At 43.7% G+C, this 24052-nt stretch overlaps 2 protein-coding genes across 3 annotated transcripts in view; both read right to left on the bottom strand.

Annotated features, from left to right (window-relative positions):
* The window catches only part of LOC135375801 (cullin-1-like), a 30540-nt gene extending 16354 nt beyond the window's left edge, over window positions 1-14186 (bottom strand). Inside the window, exons 1-10 of one of the 2 annotated variants that reach the window (XM_064608447.1) lie at window positions 14079-14183; window positions 11364-11402; window positions 9964-10068; window positions 7529-7715; window positions 5516-5678; window positions 5272-5439; window positions 4438-4488; window positions 3026-3116; window positions 2760-2923; window positions 115-277 (exon numbers count right to left, since the gene is read on the bottom strand). In XM_064608447.1, coding sequence (XP_064464517.1) covers window positions 115-277; window positions 2760-2923; window positions 3026-3116; window positions 4438-4488; window positions 5272-5439; window positions 5516-5678; window positions 7529-7686 — 958 coding nt within the window. In that variant the 5' untranslated portion in view covers window positions 7687-7715; window positions 9964-10068; window positions 11364-11402; window positions 14079-14183. Of the gene's footprint in view, window positions 1-114; window positions 278-2759; window positions 2924-3025; window positions 3117-4437; window positions 4489-5271; window positions 5440-5515; window positions 5679-7528; window positions 7716-9963; window positions 10069-11363; window positions 11403-14078 lie in introns of both variants that reach the window. The other variant, XM_064608446.1, reaches the window with a different exon arrangement.
* Window positions 14187-14944: 758 nt separating this feature from the next.
* Window positions 14945-23170, bottom strand: LOC135375817 (transmembrane protein 161B-like). Its single transcript, XM_064608464.1, has 11 exons — window positions 22975-23170; window positions 22659-22759; window positions 22495-22599; window positions 21945-22211; window positions 20632-20786; window positions 20314-20374; window positions 19693-19836; window positions 19516-19629; window positions 18291-18465; window positions 18130-18226; window positions 14945-16376 (listed from the first exon to the last, which is right to left on the bottom strand). Exons 1-11 carry the CDS (start codon window positions 22975-22977, stop codon window positions 16093-16095), a joined length of 1506 nt encoding a protein of 501 aa, XP_064464534.1. The 5' UTR covers window positions 22978-23170; the 3' UTR covers window positions 14945-16092.
* Window positions 23171-24052: the final 882 nt, after the last annotated feature.

Raw genomic sequence — 24052 nt, 5'->3', positions numbered from 1 at the left:
ACACGCCCCAGAGCTGAAATCAAGTGGGATAAGTGTGACACATTACCTCAAAGAACACGCTTCATATGGGACAATGATAAACAGCAAGGTGACAACAATATCAATGTTTCTCGCCTTCATCTTTGTCGTCATTGAGGAGGTTCTTGAATTCAGTATAGAAAATTTCCAAGTGCTTCTCAATGAGGACCTTTTCACATGTCCGTGCAAGAACTTCCTGCGTCGTCTCGTGGAGGTACAGCTGAACCCTGTGATGTTCTTCGGCCAAACGTTGCTCCGCCTGAGAGGTGGACAGATGACACCAAAAGGCGTTTAAAACAGAAACAGTAGGAACATGTGGTTCTAGTGCTATGAGAACACACATAAGCCATGCTCTGCAATGACAAAAAAAAAAAAAAAAAAGAGCAAAAAAAAGTCTCGCTGATATCAAATTTATGTGATTATGGCATCATTTCCTTGAGGCCGAGGTAGGGTTGCCGCCAGGCCGGTACTATACCGGCACGGCCGGTTATTTGTTTCCTCTGCCGGTACGAAGATGATACCGGCAGCCTTTTGCCGGTATTTGTGGTTAAGGACCATGGTTAAGGCCCTGCTTTTTCTGCTGCAGCAAATCTCAAATTCTGTGGCAGGGAATTAAATTCTGCGATTTTCTGCAGAAAGTGCTTTTACATCTAGGCCGACAGAGATATACGAGTATAAAATCTTTATCAACTTGCATGACATAGATGTAATGTGTCTACAAATCCAAAATACAGCTGTATCTAAGCACCACATGGTGCACGTAGGGTTGCCACCAAGCCGGTATTGTACCGGCACGGCCGGTTATTTGCTTCCTCTGCCGGTACGAAGATGATACCGGCAGCCTTTTGCCGGTATTTGTGGCTCGAGACCTTTCATAAGGGCTTTTACAGGGTTTTTCCTTCAACATTCCACTACAGCTTGAATAAATGTGGAGCACAGACCAAACTCCGCAGTCACCAGTCGTTTTCTTAGTTTATTCATTATTATTATTATTCACTGTTATTCATTACGTCTTTGTGTTCGTACAAGAGCAGTGGTTGTGCAAAGCTGTTGGTGGTTGTGTCGAGCCAGCTAGAACGTTCCTCACCCACTTTCCCACGAGCCTTTCCTCCTTTCCCTCAATTCCGCCTTTTCTCCCTCAGCCGGTATTTTTTCACTCCGAAAGATGGCAACCCTAGGCCGAGGAAGGACATCCCGTGAAGATGGGTAAACACTACGTCTTCCTCGTGTTCATCAAAGTCGATAATTTATTTTGCCTTCTTCGTATATGCACCAGCTTAGCTTGCCTTATTCTACCTTGTTAAAAATTTTGCTCACGTAAAGTTCATCAATTGTTCCAAGTAAGACTTTTTTTTTTACATTGTACACATAACTCACTAATTGCCTTGCAAGCCATATCAGTCTCAGCAAATACAGCAACAACATTATCTTATTATCTTATGATGATGATTGGGAGAGTTTCATTGGCAAGGGGGGGGGGGGGGGGGGGGGCAAATGTGGCAGACACTGCACTCAACCACCCAGATTTCTTTCAAATAAATTGTGGCTGATTGTTCCCATGTAGCCAATGCTCTGCTGGCCTATTTTTGCAGCACAACCATTTTTTCATGCTACGGCCGCCTCTTGAACATTGCGATTTAACATGTAACCTACCTGACAAAAAAGAAAAATCAAAATAGCTTTTGCACAATTTCCAACCAAATTTCCTCTGAGTGAAGGCAAAGCAAAAAGACTTTTGTGCACACGTTTAAGACATGTTTAAGGTTGGTCGACACTTTTTATCGAGGGTTTATGGCTTAAGAAAACTGTAAAATTTCAGGAACTTATGGAATTTTTTACGGAACTCTGCAATTTTTTTGTAGCTACTTAAAATGTTCAGCACTGTTGTGTAGGAGACATAGAACCTGTTAAAAATGTTTTGAGGCGCACCAACTTGGAACAGTACGCGAAAAAAAAAAAAAAAGTGCATTTCGGAAATATAGCTTTTTACCATATATTCAGCCATCAACTGCACACTGAGGTGGTCCAGATAAGAATATCAGATCAATTGCATTTGATAGTATTCACCTTGAACATTCATTTTACAAACTTTCATCGAAACACTTTTTGTTTTAGCAGCGAAAAAAAAATTTTGAACTTGACCACCCCCGCACTCATCCGGCATTGCCCCGCAAGGCTGCTTCACCTCAGGATGCACTCTCAAGAGTCGCTAAATTTTGCCAATTCATGCCAAATTCATGTCTACTTTGGATTATTTTTAGGGCCTGATTTTTCGGGTTTTATTTTTGGCCAAATTCGGGGGGTAAATATCGGGTGATATTGTTCATTTGAAAATTCGGGTGTATTCGGGTTAAATCCCGTTACGGCATATTCTGTCGTCAGGAATTCGGGTGTATTCGGGTGATTTTTTTTTGTTTAATAAAAATTTGTTTTAACATGGAACTAATGTTTAGCAATGTTATCAAACTGTATTTTAATGCACGCTTATGAGTGTGCCACGCGACCCAGACGTTTTCGGGTCGATTCGGGTTAAACCCGAATTTTACAGATTTTGTTCGGGGGGTAAATATCGGGCGGATACGGGTTTAACCCTAAAAAGTCAGGCCCTAATTATTTTGTGTTATGCCCAAGACCGCCCTTCCCGCATTTAACGGAAGCAGCACAACACATGCTCTGTTTGATCTCGGAGTATTCTTCCCGACATGAAATTTGGAAATGGTTTGCACAGCCCTGGTACATACCTTTTTCATGTATTCCGTAACGGGGTTTTGCCGGAGAAACTCCATGCTCTCTCGGTTGTAGAACCTCTCTGTGTCTTCGAGGAATGTGTCTTCAAATGCCTTCTTGTATATTGACAGGTTCGGGCCCTTTGCCGAAGGGTCATCCTCGTTCAGTCCAAGTTCCACTGCAGGACAGACAAGTCCAGTTCAAACAGTTCAAGGAGTCGTAAGTTTTTTTTGTGATATGTTCTTAACTCCCTTAAAAAAAAAAACAAAAAAAAACTCACCGTAACAGTTCATCACACCACTGACCAGCCTTGTATTGATAGTTTCTCCATTTCTTTCTTTCTCTATCAATTTCAAAACTGCATTTGTGACCTGGAAAACAACAAAGAACTATGTTACAACAGTTAGTGCACGGTGAAAAAGGCTGGCAAGGCTAAAATTAGAGCTTCTAGCTTTCAAATGAATCCGTCATTTTGCATGGAATCCTAGTTTTATTACGGTATCACACAAGGCTTCCAATTGATCTGCCATTAAACTCGATCAGTCACAACTGCTTGGAGCGCATCCACTGCTGATTACACACTCTGACATTATATACATGACGATTATACACTGCGACTGATGCGAAACACTGATGCCAAAAATGCCTCAACAACAACAACAAAAGAAAACTTTACCGGCAGAAATACCTGGAAAGAAATCGTGAGTGTTCATACATATTTTCTTTGCGGGGCGGGAAGTGATATGTTAGGCCATTGTACTAAAACTTCGTTTAACAGCTGCAGTTCCCTGAAAATCGCAGCAGCGAAAATTTTGGAAGCAATATGGTAATGACGTTTGTACTCAAACTTAGGTGACAGCCAAGAATAAGAGTGCCTTTCGTACTTTTTAATCCAACAGCAAAAAAAAAGAAAAAGACAATGACAAAACTGCGTTGCCTAGACCAGGCTGCGCGAATCTGCTCTTGGGCCTTTTTCGCTTTTTTTTTGTTCCGATTTGAAGGGCTACTCTATAGTGAACTAAAGTATGGTTATTTTCAATTTCATTGTATAGATGTCAACTGCATTTCGACGGCCAAGGTGAAAGGATTGATTGATTGATTGATTGATTGATTATGTGTTTAATGGAACAAAGGCAACAAAGGCCATAGAGCGCCAAAACTATGGTGAGTGTGTCGGAGATGATTATGGGAAAGATGATGTGAGAGAGAGTGTGTGGTAGTTAAAACCTATCTACAGGTATGAGCGATGAGCGATGAGATTGACCAGGATAAGAGAGAGAGGAGGATGACGATAGCAAGCGAGCATGGCAGTTAAAAGCTATCTACAAGTGTGACAATGAGATATTTACATGAGGAGTTCGGTGATATTGGATAAAAGCGGAGGAATGCTTATGATCTACATCTGACTAAGAAACCCACACAAAAATTTAATGACGTTATCAAACGGCACAAGAGGGGTGTCACCCAGTAGAAGGAACCAAGGTGAAAGGAACCAAGAATTTGATTGTAATATCAAAGTTATTGTTACAATGAAGATCGTGAGAAGCGGGTACAACTGTTCCACAGTCGGCAGACAGCGTTGAAAAAGCATTCACCGTGATTGCACATTTTTATTCAAATCTGACTTATCCGCGTTTGATTGTATCAGCAACAGAAAAAGACAGCCCCCGTAGTGACTCGGAAGATTCTCACCTGCTTGTGAAGAGGTTTGAATAAGTTGTCCCTCCAAGACACTAGCGCCAGCTGGAAAACACGGGACAGCCACGTTGAGGAAATCGGCATTTTAAAAAAACGTACCAACACCTTATTTGTGTACATAACTGTTTGAAAAGCACTTCTCAGGTACAAGGAGGAGAGCTTAGAAGACGTGGGGCATCGTCTGATTTCGCACCACGTGGACACTAGGAGTCACGAGGTGACATGGCGTAAGACGTTCACTGTTCTCGACGCTTATTTCTAGAGCCTGAAGTTTTAGGGTTTTACCCGGTTCTTCCCCAAATTTGTACCCCGAATTGAAGGTTGCCCCTTTAGGGTGAAACCCAATTTTTACCCCGCAAATTGCCTTCTGTGGGATGTCTGTAGGTATGCACCATCTTACTTGTTTGGCAGAAAAATGTAGTTGCATCACCGTTTGTACCAAACCGCTACAGTGAGTTTGAAAAACTGAGCCCGATTTCTCCCAGATTTCTCCCCGATTTTAGCGTAATGGAAGTTTTTTCACCCGAATTCGTATAAATTTAGTGCACATGTTTATTTACCCGATTTTTACCCCCCGAATTTGGAAAAAAAATATTTCCCCAAAACTTCAGGCTCTACTTGTTTCACATTTCGTCGCTTTCACGACTTATTTTGGGTGACAAAGACTCACTCTCTTGGTACCTACACATCCTACATGTCTTCTGACGATTTTGCTTCTCATAAAACTAAGGTGAATTAAAATAACTGCCGATTGTGCCACAGGGTGAAGGAACAGAACGATGTGGAGAGGGAGAGAGAGAGAGAAAGAGAGAGAGAGATGGTTCCCACCTGATATATTTCATAGATGCCCTTTCGACCCTCATCGCACTCCCGTTTCACCCAGTGACGGTTCAGGTAGGAGCAGATTCCGTTGAGTACTTTGCTGGAGAACCGGTACTCCTCCCACTTCTTCGTGTAGAACCGGAGCACCGCCTCGTCCATGAGGTCGTTTCCGTCCTGCGGCGTTTTCGGGCACGCAAGTACGGTTAGTACTGCGCCGCAGCACACCATCTTGTTGCAACGTTTCCCTCACCTTGAGAAGGTTGACGAGATAACTCCTGAGGAACTCCTTGAGCCGCTTGTAGAGCTCGTAGCCCACAAACTGCGCCCCCCCGACCGGCTGGCCCTTCTTTGTCTTGGCCGCAGAGGCCTGCAGGCCAGGCTGGTGCACGCTCGTGCAGTAGTCGTACACGTGACTGTCGCAAGGGTGGGGAGTCAAGGATGCGTTACCCTCCGCATTTGTTATTTTCTGCAAAATCTGAAGGACGTTTGTCCAATAAAAAAAGAAAGTAATGCAAGTTGTTCCGTAATGTACCGTAACTTCACGCATAAAAGTCGCAACACAGATAAGCCGCGGGTAGTATGACGTTAGTGACTTGTGAGACAAAAGAGATCATACAGAAGGCCTAAAAACCTTGCGGTCCACACCCGGAGGTCGGCATGGTGTACAACAAAGAAGGTCACTTCTAGTGTGCTACCAAGATTGAATTGTGCCCCTGTTACATGTTTCTCAGGGATCTACGGGTCAGTGGCCCTTCAGAAGACACGAATCACTGTCACCACTTTCGTTAAAGCTGCTTGGGGAGGACACCAGGAAGGTCGGTCTAGTCGAATGTGGACGCGCCCCTGTTAGGAATTGTTCGTGCATTGGCAGGGCGGCGGTGCTGTTCCAGAGACACTGTCGGCCCTTTCGTTAAAACTGGCTTATGGGGAAGATACCAGGGAAAATTTTCATTTCATTTTCATTTCATTTCGTCTTAACGTACCAGGGAAAAATAAGCTGCAAAGCGCCCTTGAGAAAAAAAAAAAGAAAGAAAGAAATAAACTGCGCATAAGCCGCGGATAAGACGCGTGAAATTATGGTGCAATAGACAAATTCAGAAAATCTCAGAGTGCTTAGCGCCGCATTGAACTGTGGGAGTTTACTAATACAAAAGAAACAGATGGCCTCCAAACTGTTCCGATTTCTCTCCTACCGGTCCATTGTGCACGACGTACCAAGGTCAGCGAGAGCGAAACATGACGGATTGTTTGTTTGTTCCCCCGCTCAGCAAGTGCCCAGTATGCAATGCGTGCACGAAGGGCACTGGGATTTTCTGAAATAGTCTATTTTACGTACACACACACACACACACAATACCTGCAATCAGGACAAACTACAGTGCTAAAACAGTCAATAAGACATCAGCAGTGATGCACATAGTGACAACACAAGCGAATATTGTTTGCTGTAACTACCGCTAATTCGTAACGATTTCCCCATTAACGGTGTAGTTCAGACAGACATAGCATTGTGCCAACACAGGATGGATATAGATGCTGAGGATAGAAGAAGTCCTATTCCCACCATGACACGGCTTACAGATCATGAAGGAGTCAAGATCACAGCATACCGAAGGCCATTGAAACCCTATGGGCACTGGACATCACCAGTGTGGTGACAAAGATTTAACTTCACCACCACCTAAGAGTAAATAATTATCGGGGCAGCTCACACGAGTTAATACACATCACAACCTGGATTACACCTATCGCTAGCACTGTGCGCGCTAAGACCTTGCCAATGCGGTAGACTTGGCTGCATGCCAAACCTGGATAGGCCATGCCCTGGTTCTCACATACGACTTTTTCCCCCCCTGCACAAATTGCTTTAATTACGTATGGCTATTTCGTTATGAGACGTGAATGCGACAATGTCTGCAGGAGCAGTGGCATATCCAGAGCTACCTGCGCCCATGGCAACATGGTTAACATGATGTCCTTGGGGATGCGTTTTCGTGTGGTCCGCACTAGGTTTCACACTACAACCTCCCTAATGGCGGGTGCTTTAGATCATTTATGAATATGCCAGGTTGAGTGCCCGACCTGGCACATTCACACCCTACCACATAATTGCGCCCCTGTTCACCTGGCGCCCATGGCACCTGTCCACACCTGCCACACCCTAGTTACGCCACTGTGCAGGAGTCACCAGCTTCATCACGTGAACGGCAACACCGCTGCCCTCGGGGGGGGGGGGGGGGGGAGAACACGAACCAAAGGATACGTGTAGAGCCGCATGTAAACGCAGAGCGGCATCCTGGCCATGTTCTGGTCCTGGTAAGCGTACACCTGCTCGATGCCCTCTCGCAGGTCCCCCCATATCTGGTCCAGGTCTATGTGCTTCAAGCCGTGGCTATTTTGTGCCCGAGACCCAGACATCATCTCTGCCTGTGCCACTGCTGCACCTTGCCCTGTAAAGTTGCAATCGATGGTATTGAAACTTTGCCATTTTCTCGTTTTCGTCTGACGGAAGGGATGTTCCTGAACACAGTTCCATGTTCGGCAAGCAGACGGTTATCCCGCGAGAAATTAAATTAATTAAAGGGGCCGTAAACAGGTACAAAAGGTGCACATTTCTTTGTGTTATATTATTGTAAATTATGCAGTGAAAACTCCTTGCAATTACTAACGCTCAAAAACAAAAGGCGCTTGCATACGGATGAAATATCCACTGCACTCTTTCGCATTTTAGCTCTGCCCCGCGCTCTAACTTTACGTCATTTTGACGTAGCGCTTTCCCCACCAATTACGATCGAGTGTTCCACGTATGATTTTATTTCAAATGCGGAATTGGACTAGATGAAAGTGAATCCTCTTCTATTCAAAATCTAAACAGTTACAGCCTCAAACTGAAAAAGAAATGCGTTTATAATTTAGGTATCATACGCGCACTACGTTTTCTGGGCAGTAGCACGCAGCACACCACGAGCGCGAATGAATATCTGGGACTACAGTTCCGGAATCTTAGGTAGGTGCGAGGTGCGCGATGGAACATCTTCGAATGGTTCCGACAACTGGGCTGCCGTACTTTGGTTTGAGCCACGCGGCATCACGTCACCAGCTCGCGTGGTACAGTGGATAGCGTGCTGGCCATGTCACGTCGTGACTGGGAGGAACCCGGGTTCGAATCGCGTCATGTGAAAGCAGCCCAACTGTTGACGTTTGCGCCAGCCGGAGATGTTGAAGATGTCATGACGTTGAATTTCGGAACCACGGAGCGCAAAACGTCGTTTCACACAAGCAAACTGAGCGCTCCGACTCACAGCTGATAACGAAGTATGTTTATTGGCTGGTAATTTGAAACGTCATGTGTGCAGCTCGGCCCGCCGATTGGACGGCAAAACGCTACGTATCCATGTGACGTATGCGTGGTGGAGAGAGGCTCGCTGGTTACTCATCTTTGAAAGCAGTTATATGGGTCAATGAGCTGGCACGAGCCGAACGAAATGTATATTTGGGTATTATGATCTGTGTTCTTTCATGGGGTATCATTATTTCAGAAACGTTTGGTGGCCTGTTTACGGCCCCTTTAAGAGAAATTAAAACGAAAGCACCGAAGCTACTACGGCTCGACGGCTCGTAGCGTTGCGGGAAGGAACTCGACCCCGTCGTCACCGTGCCCGATTGTGTCGCTGCGCACCGAATGGAATGCCAGTGATTGGCAGTCACTCCTTTGTGTCAGTCGTGTGCAAATCCAACATGAGGAGGCACAGGGAACTTGTACGGTAATCACAAAGCGATAGAAAGAATGCCGAAGAGAGGCCCAGAAATAGTTTCAAATGTACGTGGTACAGAGAAAAGAAAAAAAAAAAAGGGGGGAGGGGCTCTTTAATAGGGAAAAGTTGTTGGTGTACAAAATTCTCGACACGAAGGTTTTTTTCAGGAACTGTTTCACGGGGTGTTCTGGAAGCCTCATAGCCCTTTAAAGGGGTTGTGACGCTTTGATGGATGTGGTTCATTACATAATGCACACATTGTACTGCACTCCAGAGTACTGAATTAGTATTAGAATGATTCTTCTATGTGTCCTACTTGGCGAGATACGGGCCCTCGAACACACGTCCGAGTAAGGCGCGGACGTCAGAGGCCTCAGAGCTGCGGTTACTGAAGGATAATTGCGGTACGCCTAAAGGATAATTGCTCTTGGTACTCTTGAATTTCTACTTGGTCTTTGTATTTGGTGTACTCAAAAGGTACACCATAAGATAAAGTCGTCCTATACAGTAGCCAGTAGACAATAGATAGGGCCTGACTTTTTAGGGTTAAGCCCGTATCCACCCGATATTTACCCCCCGAACGAAATCTGTAAAATTTGGGTTTAACCCGAATCTACCCGAAAACATCCGGGTCGCGTGGCACACTCGTAAGCATGCATTAAAATAAAGTTTGATAACATTGCTAAACATTAGTTCCATGTTAAGACAAATTTTTATTAAACAAAAAAAAATCACCCGAATTGCTGACGACAGAATATGCCGTAACGGGATTTAACCCGAATTTTCAAATGAAAAATATCACCCGATATTTACCCCCCGAATTTGGCCAAAAATAAAACCCGAAAAAGTCAGGCCCTAACAATAGACAGTAGACAGTAGCCGAAATTCAGACAACCAAGGCGTCAGGCGAAACAGGAGAAGGACATCTATCGTAAGGGCTCACCTGCAGTTCACTTGCTATCAGTTTTCACGAGATCCCAACACTGGCCGCCACATTGATGTAGTCAGGTTGGTACAGATTGTTCAGAAGAACAGTGTGCCCACCTCGCTACAAGATAAGATACATTCATATTAGTCACGCTCAATAGGCATACACGACGGGCCATGTCCAAAGGAACACTACACGTTTCAATAAACTGACAAATTTTTAATTTCGAACTGATAAAAATATCCCAACTGTGGGGGAAAGAATTTTATGATAATGAGACCAGAGGAGTTGCAGAAACAACCAGTTATTTTGTGCACAATGTGGGGTACCCTATTCGGTGAAAAAAAAACAAGCGCGGGGCCTTCCAAGATTAAAGTACCGCATTTCTTCCACACTCCAAATAATATCAGTTGTACTGCGGACATCAAAGGCGGCACTGGTACTGCACGGTGTGATAAAACATTGTCAAAATATCTTGAGGTTTCATATTTCTGCATAGATAAATAAAACAAATAAAAAATAAAGGCTGTTCTCTCATAGACAGCATCAATGTGCTCTAGACTCACCACAGACTCACAACATAGCCTATATCACGGACCTAAGGCACATAATTCAGCATTCACCAAATTTATGCTTTCCTGTACACTGCTGTTCTTACGTTTTTTGATGTTCTGTTTTGGCATATGCTTATAGGTTTTACTTCCTAGTGGTGCAAGTGTAGCAACCCATACATATCCTTTCCTTTTCTTGTCTGTATTATGTCCGTCCTTATCTCCCCCTCCCCCCATGTAATGCCTCAAAGGGGCCTGTGGGGTACATTGAATAAATAAATTAATATCCAATTTCAATGTAGTTTGTCTTGATGACCCACTCTTGGACTCAGCATTCCAATCAACCACACGCTGTAGAGAGAGAGAGAAAAAAAAATTATAATAATAATAAAAAATAAAAGCGCTGCAAGAGATGATTGATGGATATGTGTAACTGCTAGCTGCGGTAACACGCGTGGCTTGCTTTTGTGGTGCTTCAAGAAGACTGGTGAGGCTAGAACAATGTGGACCCCAAGACAGAGGTGAAAGGTGGTGGTTTTTAGATGGGAAAAATGTACCGTACTGGAAAACAGCTTGGTTGGAAGCTGATCAAGGTGCTCGTACAACTTTCCAATTAACGCTGCGGCCCTTGAACCATTACATCAAATGTTAGCTAATTAATTAGAGACAATGAAGGGAGAATACTGGTAACCAGAACGCACGGCTGCTAGCAACATTTACTTAGTCCTACATGCATATGGCACTCGGTCTTTAACAATCTTCTTGCATGTTAGCTGGTATACCCTGTACATGGAACGCTTTATCTTGGGAATCTCTGTGTAACTGTGAACACACCGGTCATGCATAAAACAAGAAATATGTTACCTCAGTAGGGTAAGCACGTCTGTCATTTATATTTAAATCCTGAAAGGAAGAGGGATGGACCACTGAGCAGGCAGCAAAACTATACTTAGAGAGTGAACATGAGCATGAACATGGACATGCCTTTTTCAGATTCGGGGTTAAAAATCGGGCACTGTTTTTAAATCTGTAATTCGGGGAGAAATCTGGTGATAACTGTGCCTTCGGTTTTTGTTTCTCCTCTTGTCTATTAAGTCCTTTCCTAATCTCTCTCTCTCTTTTTTTTTTTTCGGGATAATGACCTTCCACCGGTAATCCCCGAAGGCATAGACAGTGTTGACACACATGGGTGTACTGCTGGGAACGTAAGTGACCCATTCTTACATGTGTTACACGTGACGACCTTTGTTCGTCTTCAGTGGAAACCTCACTTGAGAATTTCACAGTGACCGGAATTCTGGGAGAAATCGGGTTTAACCCGAATCGGTCGGAGGTCAGTTCGGGTGGGGGGTGGTGGTGGTGGGGGCTTAACCCGAAAAAGTCACTTCCTAACTATACTCCACAGATTGCTTGCACAGCCTACAAGAGATATTTCGTCAACGGGACAAGACGGGATATAGCCACTATTACGGTCTATTATTCGTGGGAAGTTTTCATCATACTGACAGGACAGCCATGGGGTGTTTCCATACGCTTTCTTTGTCCAAACGGGTTGACTGGACTATAACACTTTTGGTCTGTAGCATCAATGTTGCATAACATGAAGAACAATGCATAAAAAATGCTACGTAGAGCATAGTTGAGAGATAAGAAATAACGATATTTGGGGATAGGTCAGAACTGTGAGAGACAAGTGGTTCCTGTGAAGTCTGAACGCTCTGCTGCAGAAACTCACTCTCAGCAAAAGTACGTCTTTCACTACGTTTTCGTCTAACAGGACGTAATCAACAGATAAAAATTTTCTGATTTTTTTAGTGAAAAACGAGGTCATAATAAAACTGTACACAAATAAAACGTGTTCCCTGTTAGGAGTGGATTGCACGTAACAAAAATTATTCAAACTTAATGCAACTGCTTGATTTTTTTTACCCCCTCGGGTAGCTCAAGCTTGAAACACCCTGGCATTTTGTGGCAGCATACAACGCTCGACAAAGGAAAAGAAAATGCAGAATACAAAGCAGGAAGAAGACTCGTATATCTTGTGATGCAATCTTTCGAGCACAAAGCTAGTGTTACAGCTATTGCACTACTCAATTTCATTTCTCTTTTTGATGCGGTAACTTTCACACGCGTACACACAAACACACTTTGCAAACACCACTACGAAAGTATGGTTACTGCACACAGCAAGCTTTACCAGGCTGACAAGGCAAACTGCAGAATCATTCCATACTATTATTGTGAACCACTGTCAAAAGGCACTTTGAATACAAATATGTCCTTTGTGTCATGGGGGACTGCTGATGTCAGTGGTTTATCCAGAATCCCAAGCACGGAGGGGGCGTTTGAAAAAGTCGGGGTGGGGGTCATTATTATAGTTACATCGCTATAACTATATGACTATAACTATCGACATGTGTCTAAAGCTGAAATTGCAAGGGTACCCCATGTAGGAGGTACTTGCTAGGGGTTGCTTAAAAAGTTAGGGGTGTGTCACTGAACATTTGGGGGGGGTGTAGGGGGGGGTCTGGATAAATCACTGGCTGATGTTATCAAGTGTCAGTATTGCTTTTACAAATAAACATAATACTCTGTGCCACGCAGAAAACTTATCCTCAATGCTGCTCGCACATCAAGAGTTATGTAATAAAACTATATTGTAGATCCTCGTAGAACCACTGTATTACGCCCAAAACACGACGTTTTTTTTTTTTTTTTTTTTCTTGCACAACGCGCAGAATTACACGGCGGTAGCACTGCTGATCTGGCTTTCGACTGTCGACAGCGACCTTAGTTCGTTTGTCTTATTGCCCGTTATATCACAATATCTGCGCAATGACACGATGCTTCGCGTGTTCCCCCGGAAATGAAATTCTCAACGTCCTAGCCTACGAATTACTCCGGAAAGTGTGTCAGATTCCCTTGAAAATTTTAAACCATTGTTTCCTCACACAATAGTGGCACAACGTTGTTCAGCACTTTCTCCCGCAGATAAAGATCGGTGGTAACCATTTCGCAATATGAACGGCCGTGATATCAAAGCAAAGCAGATTCGTTGGTTTACGGTTCGAAGTAGGCGGACAATAACAGAAGGTCACTGCACTCACATAAGGCATCTCCAAGCAAGTTAACATGATTCCTGTTAGTTATGCAAACTGTCTGTGCTTCTAACATAAATGGATACAAGATGCCACGAACAAATGTTGTATGACGGAGCAGTACGACAAACCGTTGTCATTTCGTGAAGAAATGACTGGCAGCCTTGACTGGCAGCAGAAACCGATAGCTAGCATGATACCTTGCGTTCGAAACAAAACGGTACACGAGAAAGTGTAGGTCATGTATTGTATGCAAACCTCATCGTACTGCTTTGTTGCTGACGTAACACCATGTAACTGCTTGAAATGTACACAGTTCTAGCTCATTTCGTTCTGACAACAGCACATTACAGCCAGCAAAATGGCGGATCTTGGTGCGAATTAGTGCTGAGCAGCTGTATTTCATATGCTAAAAACGGGTATTCAATGAAGTGGCAGCGTGAAACTGCAACTACAGGAAAAACTGGGTGCATTTACTTACTGGAGGGATGAAAACTCAATTTGGGTAAACAACAAAAGACGGACTTCACAGACGCAGACCAAAATTTTACTTCCTACCACCTTGCAACCCCCTGGCGGCAGCCAGAAGTACCGCCAAATTATCGCAAAATATTTTCGTTGTAAATGTTTTCAAATATTTTTCAGACAGTCATTTGCTGGTTCGCAAAATCTCTTTCTGTGCGAGGTTCACAATTCAGTTCGCTTACCACGTTAGTTTCTGCACTCAGGTTCATCATAGATGCAGGCTGCGAACAGTGCGCTGATGAGTTTCGTTTTCACATGCGTTGGCGTGCCCGACATGAAGAAAGGAGGGGGGGGGGGGGGGGGGGGGAAATCGGGGGCGAATCCAGGCAACATCAGGACTCTCACTTTTTTTTGGTGGGGGGGAGGGGAGGTTGTCGACGCGCGTCGGGGAAGGGGGAAAACCGGACCGGCCGCTGGGGCAAAAGCACACATCCTGTAACTTTACACCTTTAAACCAGGCAAAAGTCAAAACTGCCATCCTGTACACATGAAATTTGGTCTTGCGCTGTGTTTCATAGTGTGTGTCTGTAGTGATTTATCCGGACTCTCCCTGCGAAACCCCCTCCCATTCGTTGTTCTTTCCTGTTCCTGAAGAGGGAGTTCTGGTTCTTTTCAGCTTGCAGCGTTTAACAAAAGGGTTGCCCCACCCCTTACTCATACCTTTTTTTAAAGACCACAGGTGATCAAAAATACAAAACGAAACCAATCGTGCAGAAAGCTTTTTTTCTTCCACTGCAAGTAAAAAAGCATACAGATGCAAGTCCAGTCAAGTTGTGCCACACAACCACCACCATACCCTATTCAGTGTGAACAGGCAACATAAAAATTTGAAATATAATTTAATAAAACACTCCTTTTCAGAAAAGGCAACAGACAAGGTGATAATGGCATGGTTGGGATGGCTGGAAGTACAGTTTTCCAGGTAGCACTAGAAAGAACTACATAAATAAATCACATATAGGACAAACAATGCATCAGTTAAAGGAATACATCTTGGGCCAGCACTTGCAGCTGTGCACAAGAAAGGTACTGATATTTATGTAACTATTCGCATAATTCTTCATATTCCTACCCTACATTAAAGTGACAGTCTCATACAGATTGGACGATTTCAAACCATAACTGAACAACTAAAATGAAGTGAACAACGGTCTACACATAGGACCCTGCGTTTGAGGGTAAAACCCGTTTTTGTGCAACCTCTTGTGCATTACTGCAATCAGTATTTTTTCAGAAAAGTTGAATATATTCATCGGAACTGAAGAGCGCCAATTTTGCAACTCATTCCTCTCCCACACGATCACACTGTGTGTGCCAGCCACATACCTAAATGTACACGTGTAACATAAATACGGTGATGTGAAGGCAACGGGTAAAAAACATGCCGACTAATCCTCTCAGGTGTACCACATAATACATAGAGCCTGAAGTTTTAGGGTTTTACCCGATTCTTCCCCGAATTTGCACCCCGAATTGAAGGTTGCCTCTTTAGGGTGAAACCCGGTTTTTACCCGGCGAATTGCCCTCACTGGGATGTCTGTAGGAATGCACAAACTTACTTGTTTGGCAGAAAAATGCAGTCACATCACCGTTTGTACCAAACTGCTACAGTTAATATGAATAACTGAGCCAGATTTCTGCCCGAATTTAGCGTACTGGAAGTTTTTTTCACCCGAATTTGCATGAATTTAGTGCGCACGTTTATTTACCTGATTTTTACCCCCCGAATGTAGGAAAAAATATTTCCCGAATACTTCAGGCTCTAATAATACACAGGGGAAACAGAAAAAAACCTACCATTCCAAAGGACGATTTTAAATTTCTATCAATCAAACGGTGAGGACCAACATAACTACGGTCCTCTTTATGTCTAATCTGTGGGCCACTGCAAGGAAGAGCCATGCCATTATTCACCCTAATCCGCTTGTTGCACATTCGCTAAGACCCTAGCTCTCCTCCTGAAGCCCTGTCTAGATGCTGTACGAATGATAAACCAGTCCAATGGCACTGATAGCAAAGTACACAGCGCAAAGCCACCACGTCATGAAACCTAGAAGTCCACGAAAGAGCACTGGCGTGAACACAGCACGGAGTCCAGTCAGGGTGAGCGAGAACTGTTCACTGGTCTTCAAAATGGATTCCGCGTCGGCTGACATGTGCGCGGCTGAACTCTGTCGCTGTATGTGCTGATGTAATGAGGGTGTTGTATTGGCGGCTGCGGTTGGCCACAAGTACGATGTCCAACTGTATTCACCTAAGGAAATAACAGACAATATGAGGGGAACATGAACAGACAGAGCCAAATGCAGTCCATTGCAATGATAATACGACTCCAGTGTTTGCTGGTTTTTACCAGATTTAGCACTAAAGCACAGGGACCTAATCGTATTGTGAAACACAGGGTTATGCCTGTAAAGGTTTACGTGGTCCAAGACGTGGGTATGCTTCTTTGTTTCACCTTTGGGCACGTGTTAGGGACAGAGTAACTGCTGTTTTGGGAACTTTTCTTTCATTGTGTCGAGATGTCGACTTAAAACTCTTTCGTTCTAGCGGGAGTTAAAATACGTTGTTCCTTATGGTAGCTTGAAGAGGAACGTCCAATTATTTATTTATTTAAACATACTGCAACCCCTTTAAGGGGTTACTGCAGGAGTGCATCAAAGAAGCATTCACAGGAGAACTGGTGGACAGAACCATCCAGAGTGTTCCAGTCTTCAACGCAACAAGGAAAAAAGCTATACCTAGAAACGTCAACACGGGCACAAATGGGGGCAATATTTAGCTGATGAGAGCTTCTGAGTGAGGATGTTACAGCGTATGATAAATATTTGCTAAAAGGAATTCTTACTTTACCATTAATAATATAATGAAATGCTCTAAGGCGAAGAGCACGCCGTCGAGTGGAGTAATGTCAAGATCATGAAGTGCTGCACTTGGTGAAAACCATGGATCGTTACGTGATAATATAAAACGTACTGCTTTATTTTGGACCGAGTCAAGTTTAGCAATATCAGACTTATTGTATGGGTCCCACACTTCACATGCATATTCCAGGACCGGGCATATTAGCGTTTTGTATGCAAGTAACCTAATTTCAGGTGTAGCAAATTTTAATGTCCTCCTCAAATAGCCAACCTTCTTCAGCGCTTTGGAACGGATCGTTTCTATATGCGGCGACCAGGACAATTTGGGGTTAAGAGGGTTATTATTTTGTGATATCACAAATTTAGTAATATAATTTCGAGATGAGTTTCGTTATATCGTGTTTTGCTGTAACAAGGCTTGATTGCACACATGGTGTCCAGAAACTATGATTTGAACCTGGATATGATTAGATCTGGTGGTGATCGCTGGCAAGACATGGAATGAAAAAGGTCCTGTTAACATATATATGACTGGAAGTGCTGCGTTTCACCAAACTTTCGTTCATCCAATTTCGCCAGATGGAAGAGTTCTGCCGCGGAGCAACATATTGTTTCCGGTGAATGCGCAAGCAGGGGTCATGTGTCTCGCCCGTTCATATGGTTCGTATTACAGTCACTATATAAGCTGTGTTCGCACTCGTTCGTACGTATAAGTGACTGTAGTTCGTATTATCCATGACGACCCCAACCTCAACCGACTCAACACAGTTTCTTTCATTGGAAAGGCGAAAGACTGTTGACTGCGGTGGTCATAACCGACTGGGCTGGCGTACTTTCGTAACGTTGACCGTGCCACATATTGCCGGCAGTGCCCTACTGTTTCTGGCGCAAGCACGGGAGATTCGTCTGACCTGTTCGTATCATCCACCACGGTGCAGACATTGTTCCTTTCATTATTATCGTGTGTCAGAGTCCCAATTGCGGTGCTTGAACCCTCCTGGTTTGGAAAGACGAGGTGTTTCGGCCATCCGTAATTGTAACATCGAGATTCTACTGCGCTTTGCTGTCAAAACTTTGCGTGGTATAGTTTAGAAATCGGACTTAAAATGTCGAGCAATTATCGAGGAAGCAGCGGAAACGTACCTAAAGTCTTCAGAAGACAAGCTGTAAATGCACATGTGAGCAGAGGAGTCATATACTGCAGTGCTACAACACACAAGTAGTAGAACACCCTTGCAACCTGCATTAAAAAAAAAGGAAATGGAATTACAACGGTATAAAAGCCAAAACTTAGCCACACTTACCTTCTTTTGAAGTTCAATATTAGTAATACGCCCCGCCTCCTTGCGGAGCTCAGACAGTTTCTCGGGCGCTAAATTGAGATACGACTGGAGGTAGCGCGGCATCAGTAGTAGTCGCATGAGCACCACTGCTAACACACACACAATGCGCGTTGTCTCGAATGAATCGTCTGTAAGCCTGTCAGGGAAAAGTATATAAAACAAGTATATTACTAAGCATTGTGGTTTATAATGTCTTGTCCAGCAGACAGTTTAGTACATAAAATGCGGCTACTGTTCAGATATGCACCGTAAAAGTTGAAAGTGTTTGCAATTAAAGTCTGCACAGCCAATGCTTCAAAGCTACTGAGATGATACCTTGGGAAGTACGGAAAACTGTGATGTTTATACTCTGGTCAAACGAAAAGTCCTTTCTAAAATCACCCGTTTGTGTTTCACAGTTCTCAGCTTTCTTCTGTAGGGTGTTCTAATGAACGCAAAGAGCGGGTTATTTTTGCGGACCACCAGGTCTGCTCCCGGCAACCCCCTTATGTCAGCAACAAAAACTAAAAACTAAAATTAAAAAGTTATTATCTGCCACAAAAAAGGGGTATAGTTCATGGTGCCCGTGCAAGTTTTCCCATGGGGTCTAGCAATATCGGTAACCCTACCAAGACTATAACCGTGCACCAGTGCGTTACCAATTAGTCTTACCTAATTCACTAATTAGGCACAACGAAAAAAAAAAAAAAAAAAAAAAACACTGGCAACAGTGATACGTGCAATTACTAGAGCCTGAAGTTTTCGGGAAATTTTTTTTCCTAAATTCTGGGGGTAAAAATCAGGTAAATAAACATGTGCACTAAATTCGTGCGAATTCGGGTGAAAAAAAACTTCCAGTACGCTAAATTCGGGGTGAAATCGGGCTCGGTTACTCAACTAACTGTAGTGGTTTGGTACAAATGGTGATGTAACTGAATTTTTCTGCCAAACAAGTAAATTAATGCATTCCTACAGACATCCCAGAGAGGGGCAATTTGCCGGGTAAAAATCGGGTTTCACCCTAAAGAGGCAACCTTCAATTCGGGACGCAAATTCGGGGAAGAATCGGGTAAAGCCCTAAAACTTCAGGCTCTAGCAATTACTAATAACATTGTTTTTGCCTTTCATCTTTTTTTTTCCAACCTTGATGCGCGTTAGTCTCACGACACCATGCACATGAGAGAGAGGGCATCCTTAAAGGACTCACAAGGTGCCCTTCATTCCAGGAAACGTCCTCTGCGTGAAGTAGGCACGTGCTATGGGCTTCACCCAGAGCAAGACTACAAACAGGGGGGCCACAAAGCTCATGTGCAGCGCAACCCTGCGAGGCATTTAATTAACCGTTATTTGACGCGCAATAAAATGCACAGTAAGTAAACTTCACTTTAGGAAAGGCCGTTCCTCGCAGTACTTGAACGCGTCGCTGTGCATCCTGGCAAATCGCAGACCAGGAAACGCGAAGAAAGCTCCGACAAATCCTGCCCACAGTGCCAGGAAGAACTTGAACATCAGATGGGATGCTGGCCCACTGCGAAGAAATGGCAATATTGTAGACATAGGTGTGTATAACACTTTTGAGAGACGAACACTTAAATAACTTATTTTACTAAAGAACTTCCTTAGTAAAATATATTACTTGAATGTGTCAGTCTCTTTAAATACTTATCTTATTCACTTGCAAATGCTAGACTTTTAGATAGTGTGTATAACACCTACGAAACAAGCTTACAAATCTCTGTTCTGGTGATCACGAAGACCGCCAAACGGAAAAAAAGCCCCAAAATATGCCAGTAGAGACAGCATAAAACAAAGTGAGTGCTGCTTAATGCAAAAATTTTGATGTACAAGTCACATACATGTTCTGTATCCACATGTATTCTCTATATGGCTTAGGTTTATTCGTGTAACTATTCACTTTAGTTACACATACAAGTTTTATTCACTTGCGTCTTGAAAATAGTGCTCGTACATCATAAAAAATGAAATAGAAAAGGTTTCTGCAAACCTTGAGTTCAAGCCTTGTGTCTTGAGAAACTGATATGAACTTTCATTGAAACTTTGGTAAGCTGTGAGAAAGAGGTACAAGCAATTAACAATCAGGTTAGATGACCAAGTAATGACTGTAGACAAACTGGGTACCGTATTTACTCACATATTGGGCGCCCTTGGGTATTGAATGCACCCCACCTTGAGCGCCCAAATACTGGTATTCTGGTATACCCCATTAAAAATACCGCAAATTTAGCAGCATGTTATATGCGGGAGTAAATACGGTACTACAAAGCCAACGCACCTTATCGAAGACATTCTGCGCATGTCTCACCTTTAACGAGGCCAAACTCAAGAAATTCTTCGTCAGCAACAAGGACGACCATGGCGAGGACAAAAAAGAAAAAGCCAGACATGAGGCAGAGCGATCGTTCCCCAATGGGCTCTTCTCCGCGAAAATAGAGTGCCGTCAGTGAAAACAAGACTTTTCTGTTGTCAAGATAAGGGTAAATACTGGCTTTTTCTCCATGCATTGGAACAGTGAAAGGAACTACAGTGAACCCTCGTTAATATGACCCCCGATAATCTGACATACGCGCTTTATGACCATACTCTTGCGGAACAATGCAGTGAAACCTCTGCAACTCCCCCCGTTAATATGACAATTCCGCATTATGACCAAAATTTTCGGGAACGACCATGGTCATAATAACAGGGGTTCACTGTATGTAGTTGTAGCTAAGGCAACGTAACATACAGGACGTTTCACCTAAAGCGTTAAAAAAACTTATTTAAAAAATTACTCGCTTGAAAATTATGGGGCCAACACTATTTATCTCTGGGACGATTTTGCGGTGACCTCCGAGCACTTTCATTCATTTTAAGTTGTGAGAAATTGAATTTTTCGAATTTAATTATGGAATTTGACGACCCAACCTCACATTAATTTTTTTTTACAGAAACAGGAAGCGCGTGTCGTATTTACGCCTATTCCACTTCATTTCCTACATTCCCTACTACGATACAGTAACAGCTGGAAGAAAAAAATTGCTAGAACGGTCATTTCGAGGTGCACTCAGTGTTGTCCGCACACTGACCCCACAATTTTCGGACAAGTAAATTTTGCGTACGATTTTTTAAGACACTGGTAAAGCACCACGTAGAATGATGAACACAATGCTCAAGCCTCATAATGCCAGTGGCATAACAGAAATCAGTGACTAATCCCACTGTGAGTGGCTTTTCATCAACTGCCATTCTTTAGTTGACATGAAATGAAAGCTGATTGCTCGGCAGAATTAACAGTTCATGAACCGGATGATGAGCACGAGCTTTCACATCCCGAAAAGTGAGGTTGGTGAAACATGGATTGTTGCTGCAGTACCGGGAAAAAAAGTTTCACGCTACAGCTTCGGATAAATTCTCTGACAGAGGCCTTAAGGGGGAAAGAGAGGACTGCAGAAATAAATTTAGGGAAACCTTTCCCATGTATAGGCAATTCCCTTTTAGGGAATCTCGTATTGCTGAAATTCAGAGCGAGCCTGGAACGAATGTAACAATTTTTATGGAAAAGAACCAACTCAGTAGTCCCCGCGGCGATTTACTACACACAGTTTGGTCTGAGTGAGTGCAAAAAAAAAAGGATACATCGCAAAGCCAAGTACCAGGAGACACCAGATGAGACTGAGGTTGAATTCGTTTCTCCCAGGCAACAGGAAGTAGTAGGCTTCAGTGAGGAGATAGACGACAAAGGCATAACCAGCAAAATCTAACAGCCACTGGTACTCCGTGTAAAAGCGCAGCTGCACGAGCTCTGCCACGTCGACTGCTGCCACGTCCAATTCAACGTGCAAGCTCTTTGGAACTAAAAATTCCTCATGGTCTTTTCCGTCCTTCACGCTTCCATTTCGATATCTGGAAAAAAAACGGAAGGGTTTTTGGTAGATAGGCAACTACAGGTTTTCTCGGCGATTTTAATCCAAGTGCCAGCTAAACTAATCCATGCCCCATAAAGTTTGCGTGGCACATGGATTAATTTCGATGGCGCTTGGATTAAAGTCGGCAGGAAAACCTGTAGTTACACATTAAAGCAGGGCCTATTGCTCTGGCACTTTTACTGTATTGCTTTATTCTTAAGGACTGTACAGTATTACACATCATGCACCTCGGAGAGATGTCCCAAACACAAAATGCTCACCTATCCCTTCCTCTGTCTCTCTTCCCTTTCCCTTTGAAAGGTTTCCCAGAAATCCCTGCTAAAGACTTGAGCTCTTCATCGGATGGATGTAGGTATCGGACAAGCCTTTCGATAGAGGTTAGATACGAGAGTTCAAGAGAGCTAATAGCGTTACAGAGATTTACCTTTTGCAGATGATCCATCTTGAAAGGGAAAATCGAACCGACGTCTTTTGGAGGACGCTTGCCATGACCATTGTTATCACGATTTGCACACCAAATAATGCCTGCAACGGTTATCACACACACACATGTAGCTTAGCGCTGCGTGAAAAACTGCATGTCTGCTGCAGGTACAACACGACCTCTACATTTGCTAAGTAAATCTGCGCGGGAAATTAGGTCCAGAAATATAACTGCTTTGTGTAAACTTGCTGCAATTTGTCCTATGCGCCGAAGCGCACATTACGAGCACATGGACGAGGTCAGATGTATCGCTTACCATTTTGTGTGTGGAGCTGTGTTGCAACGAAACGAAACGCTGGTGAGCAACAAAGTCTCATTCAGACATGTGCATTGCACCCGATACAAGTATAACAAACTGTGCGTGAGATTATGTGCAACACTATTTCGCCGCCAAAACAAAAACCAGAAATATTCACGAAGCAAACCATGCCGAGAGTGTCGCGCTTGTAGCGCGGCAAAAAATTGTACTAATAATGTAGTTCCCGTCGTGTGAAACAATCCGCGCTCGAAGTTAAATCGTAAAACTAGCCCCGCGCGTTCCGCGCAATTTTTCACAAGTATTTATTATGGTTTCACTATTGATTATTTGACTATACTCAAAATTGATAAAGGACTATGTCTTGTGTGCACTAAAAACTAAGAACGTATTGAAGCGCATTTGCCTACGGCCAGTACGGCACTCATTTCTACAGCGCCTGTATGTAATGAATGACAGTGGGACAGAGCGCATGCACACGGCAGCAGAGGGCAGAGGAGCGCAAGCTTTCTCTGCCTTGGGTTCTTGTACCGTTGGTAATACACGGCAAGGCTTGCACCCTTTACATTTGGTGTGATTGCTGAGGTGCGTGAACGCCAAACAGACTGAACAGGAATGGCGATGAGCACAAAGAGAGCAGTGCTAAGCTCCTACAAGGCTCTGCACCGGACTATTTTGTTCGTTTTCGACGGCGATGTGGATACGATTCAGTCTGCCAGAGCAAAAGCGAGAGAAGAATTCAAGAAAAACGCGTGTGTGGAGGACCCGGACAAAATAGAGGAGTTGCTCAAGTTTGCCGGTGATGTTAGAGACGTGTTAAGAAAAGATGTCGTTCATGCCATCATTAACGAAAAGGGACATTATGAACTCCAGCTGAGGCCCGAACATTTGAAAGACAACGCGGCATGTGCAAAAGAAGAGCCTCCTCGAAAGCAATAACATGAGTAAAATAGCTAGTTAGAAAGAATAGCGAAAAGGCAGCGACGTAGTGAAATGAACTTGAATGGGCACCTACCAAGTTTCACGACCATGAACGAATAAATCGCACGGGACTATGAAACGTGGAAATTGCCAGTCT

The sequence above is a fragment of the Ornithodoros turicata genome, unplaced genomic scaffold, assembly GCF_037126465.1.
Source record: "Ornithodoros turicata isolate Travis unplaced genomic scaffold, ASM3712646v1 ctg00000946.1, whole genome shotgun sequence".
In the NCBI taxonomy this organism is placed as follows: domain Eukaryota; kingdom Metazoa; phylum Arthropoda; class Arachnida; order Ixodida; family Argasidae; genus Ornithodoros; species Ornithodoros turicata.
This window is presented reverse-complemented; position numbering and strand designations above follow the sequence as displayed.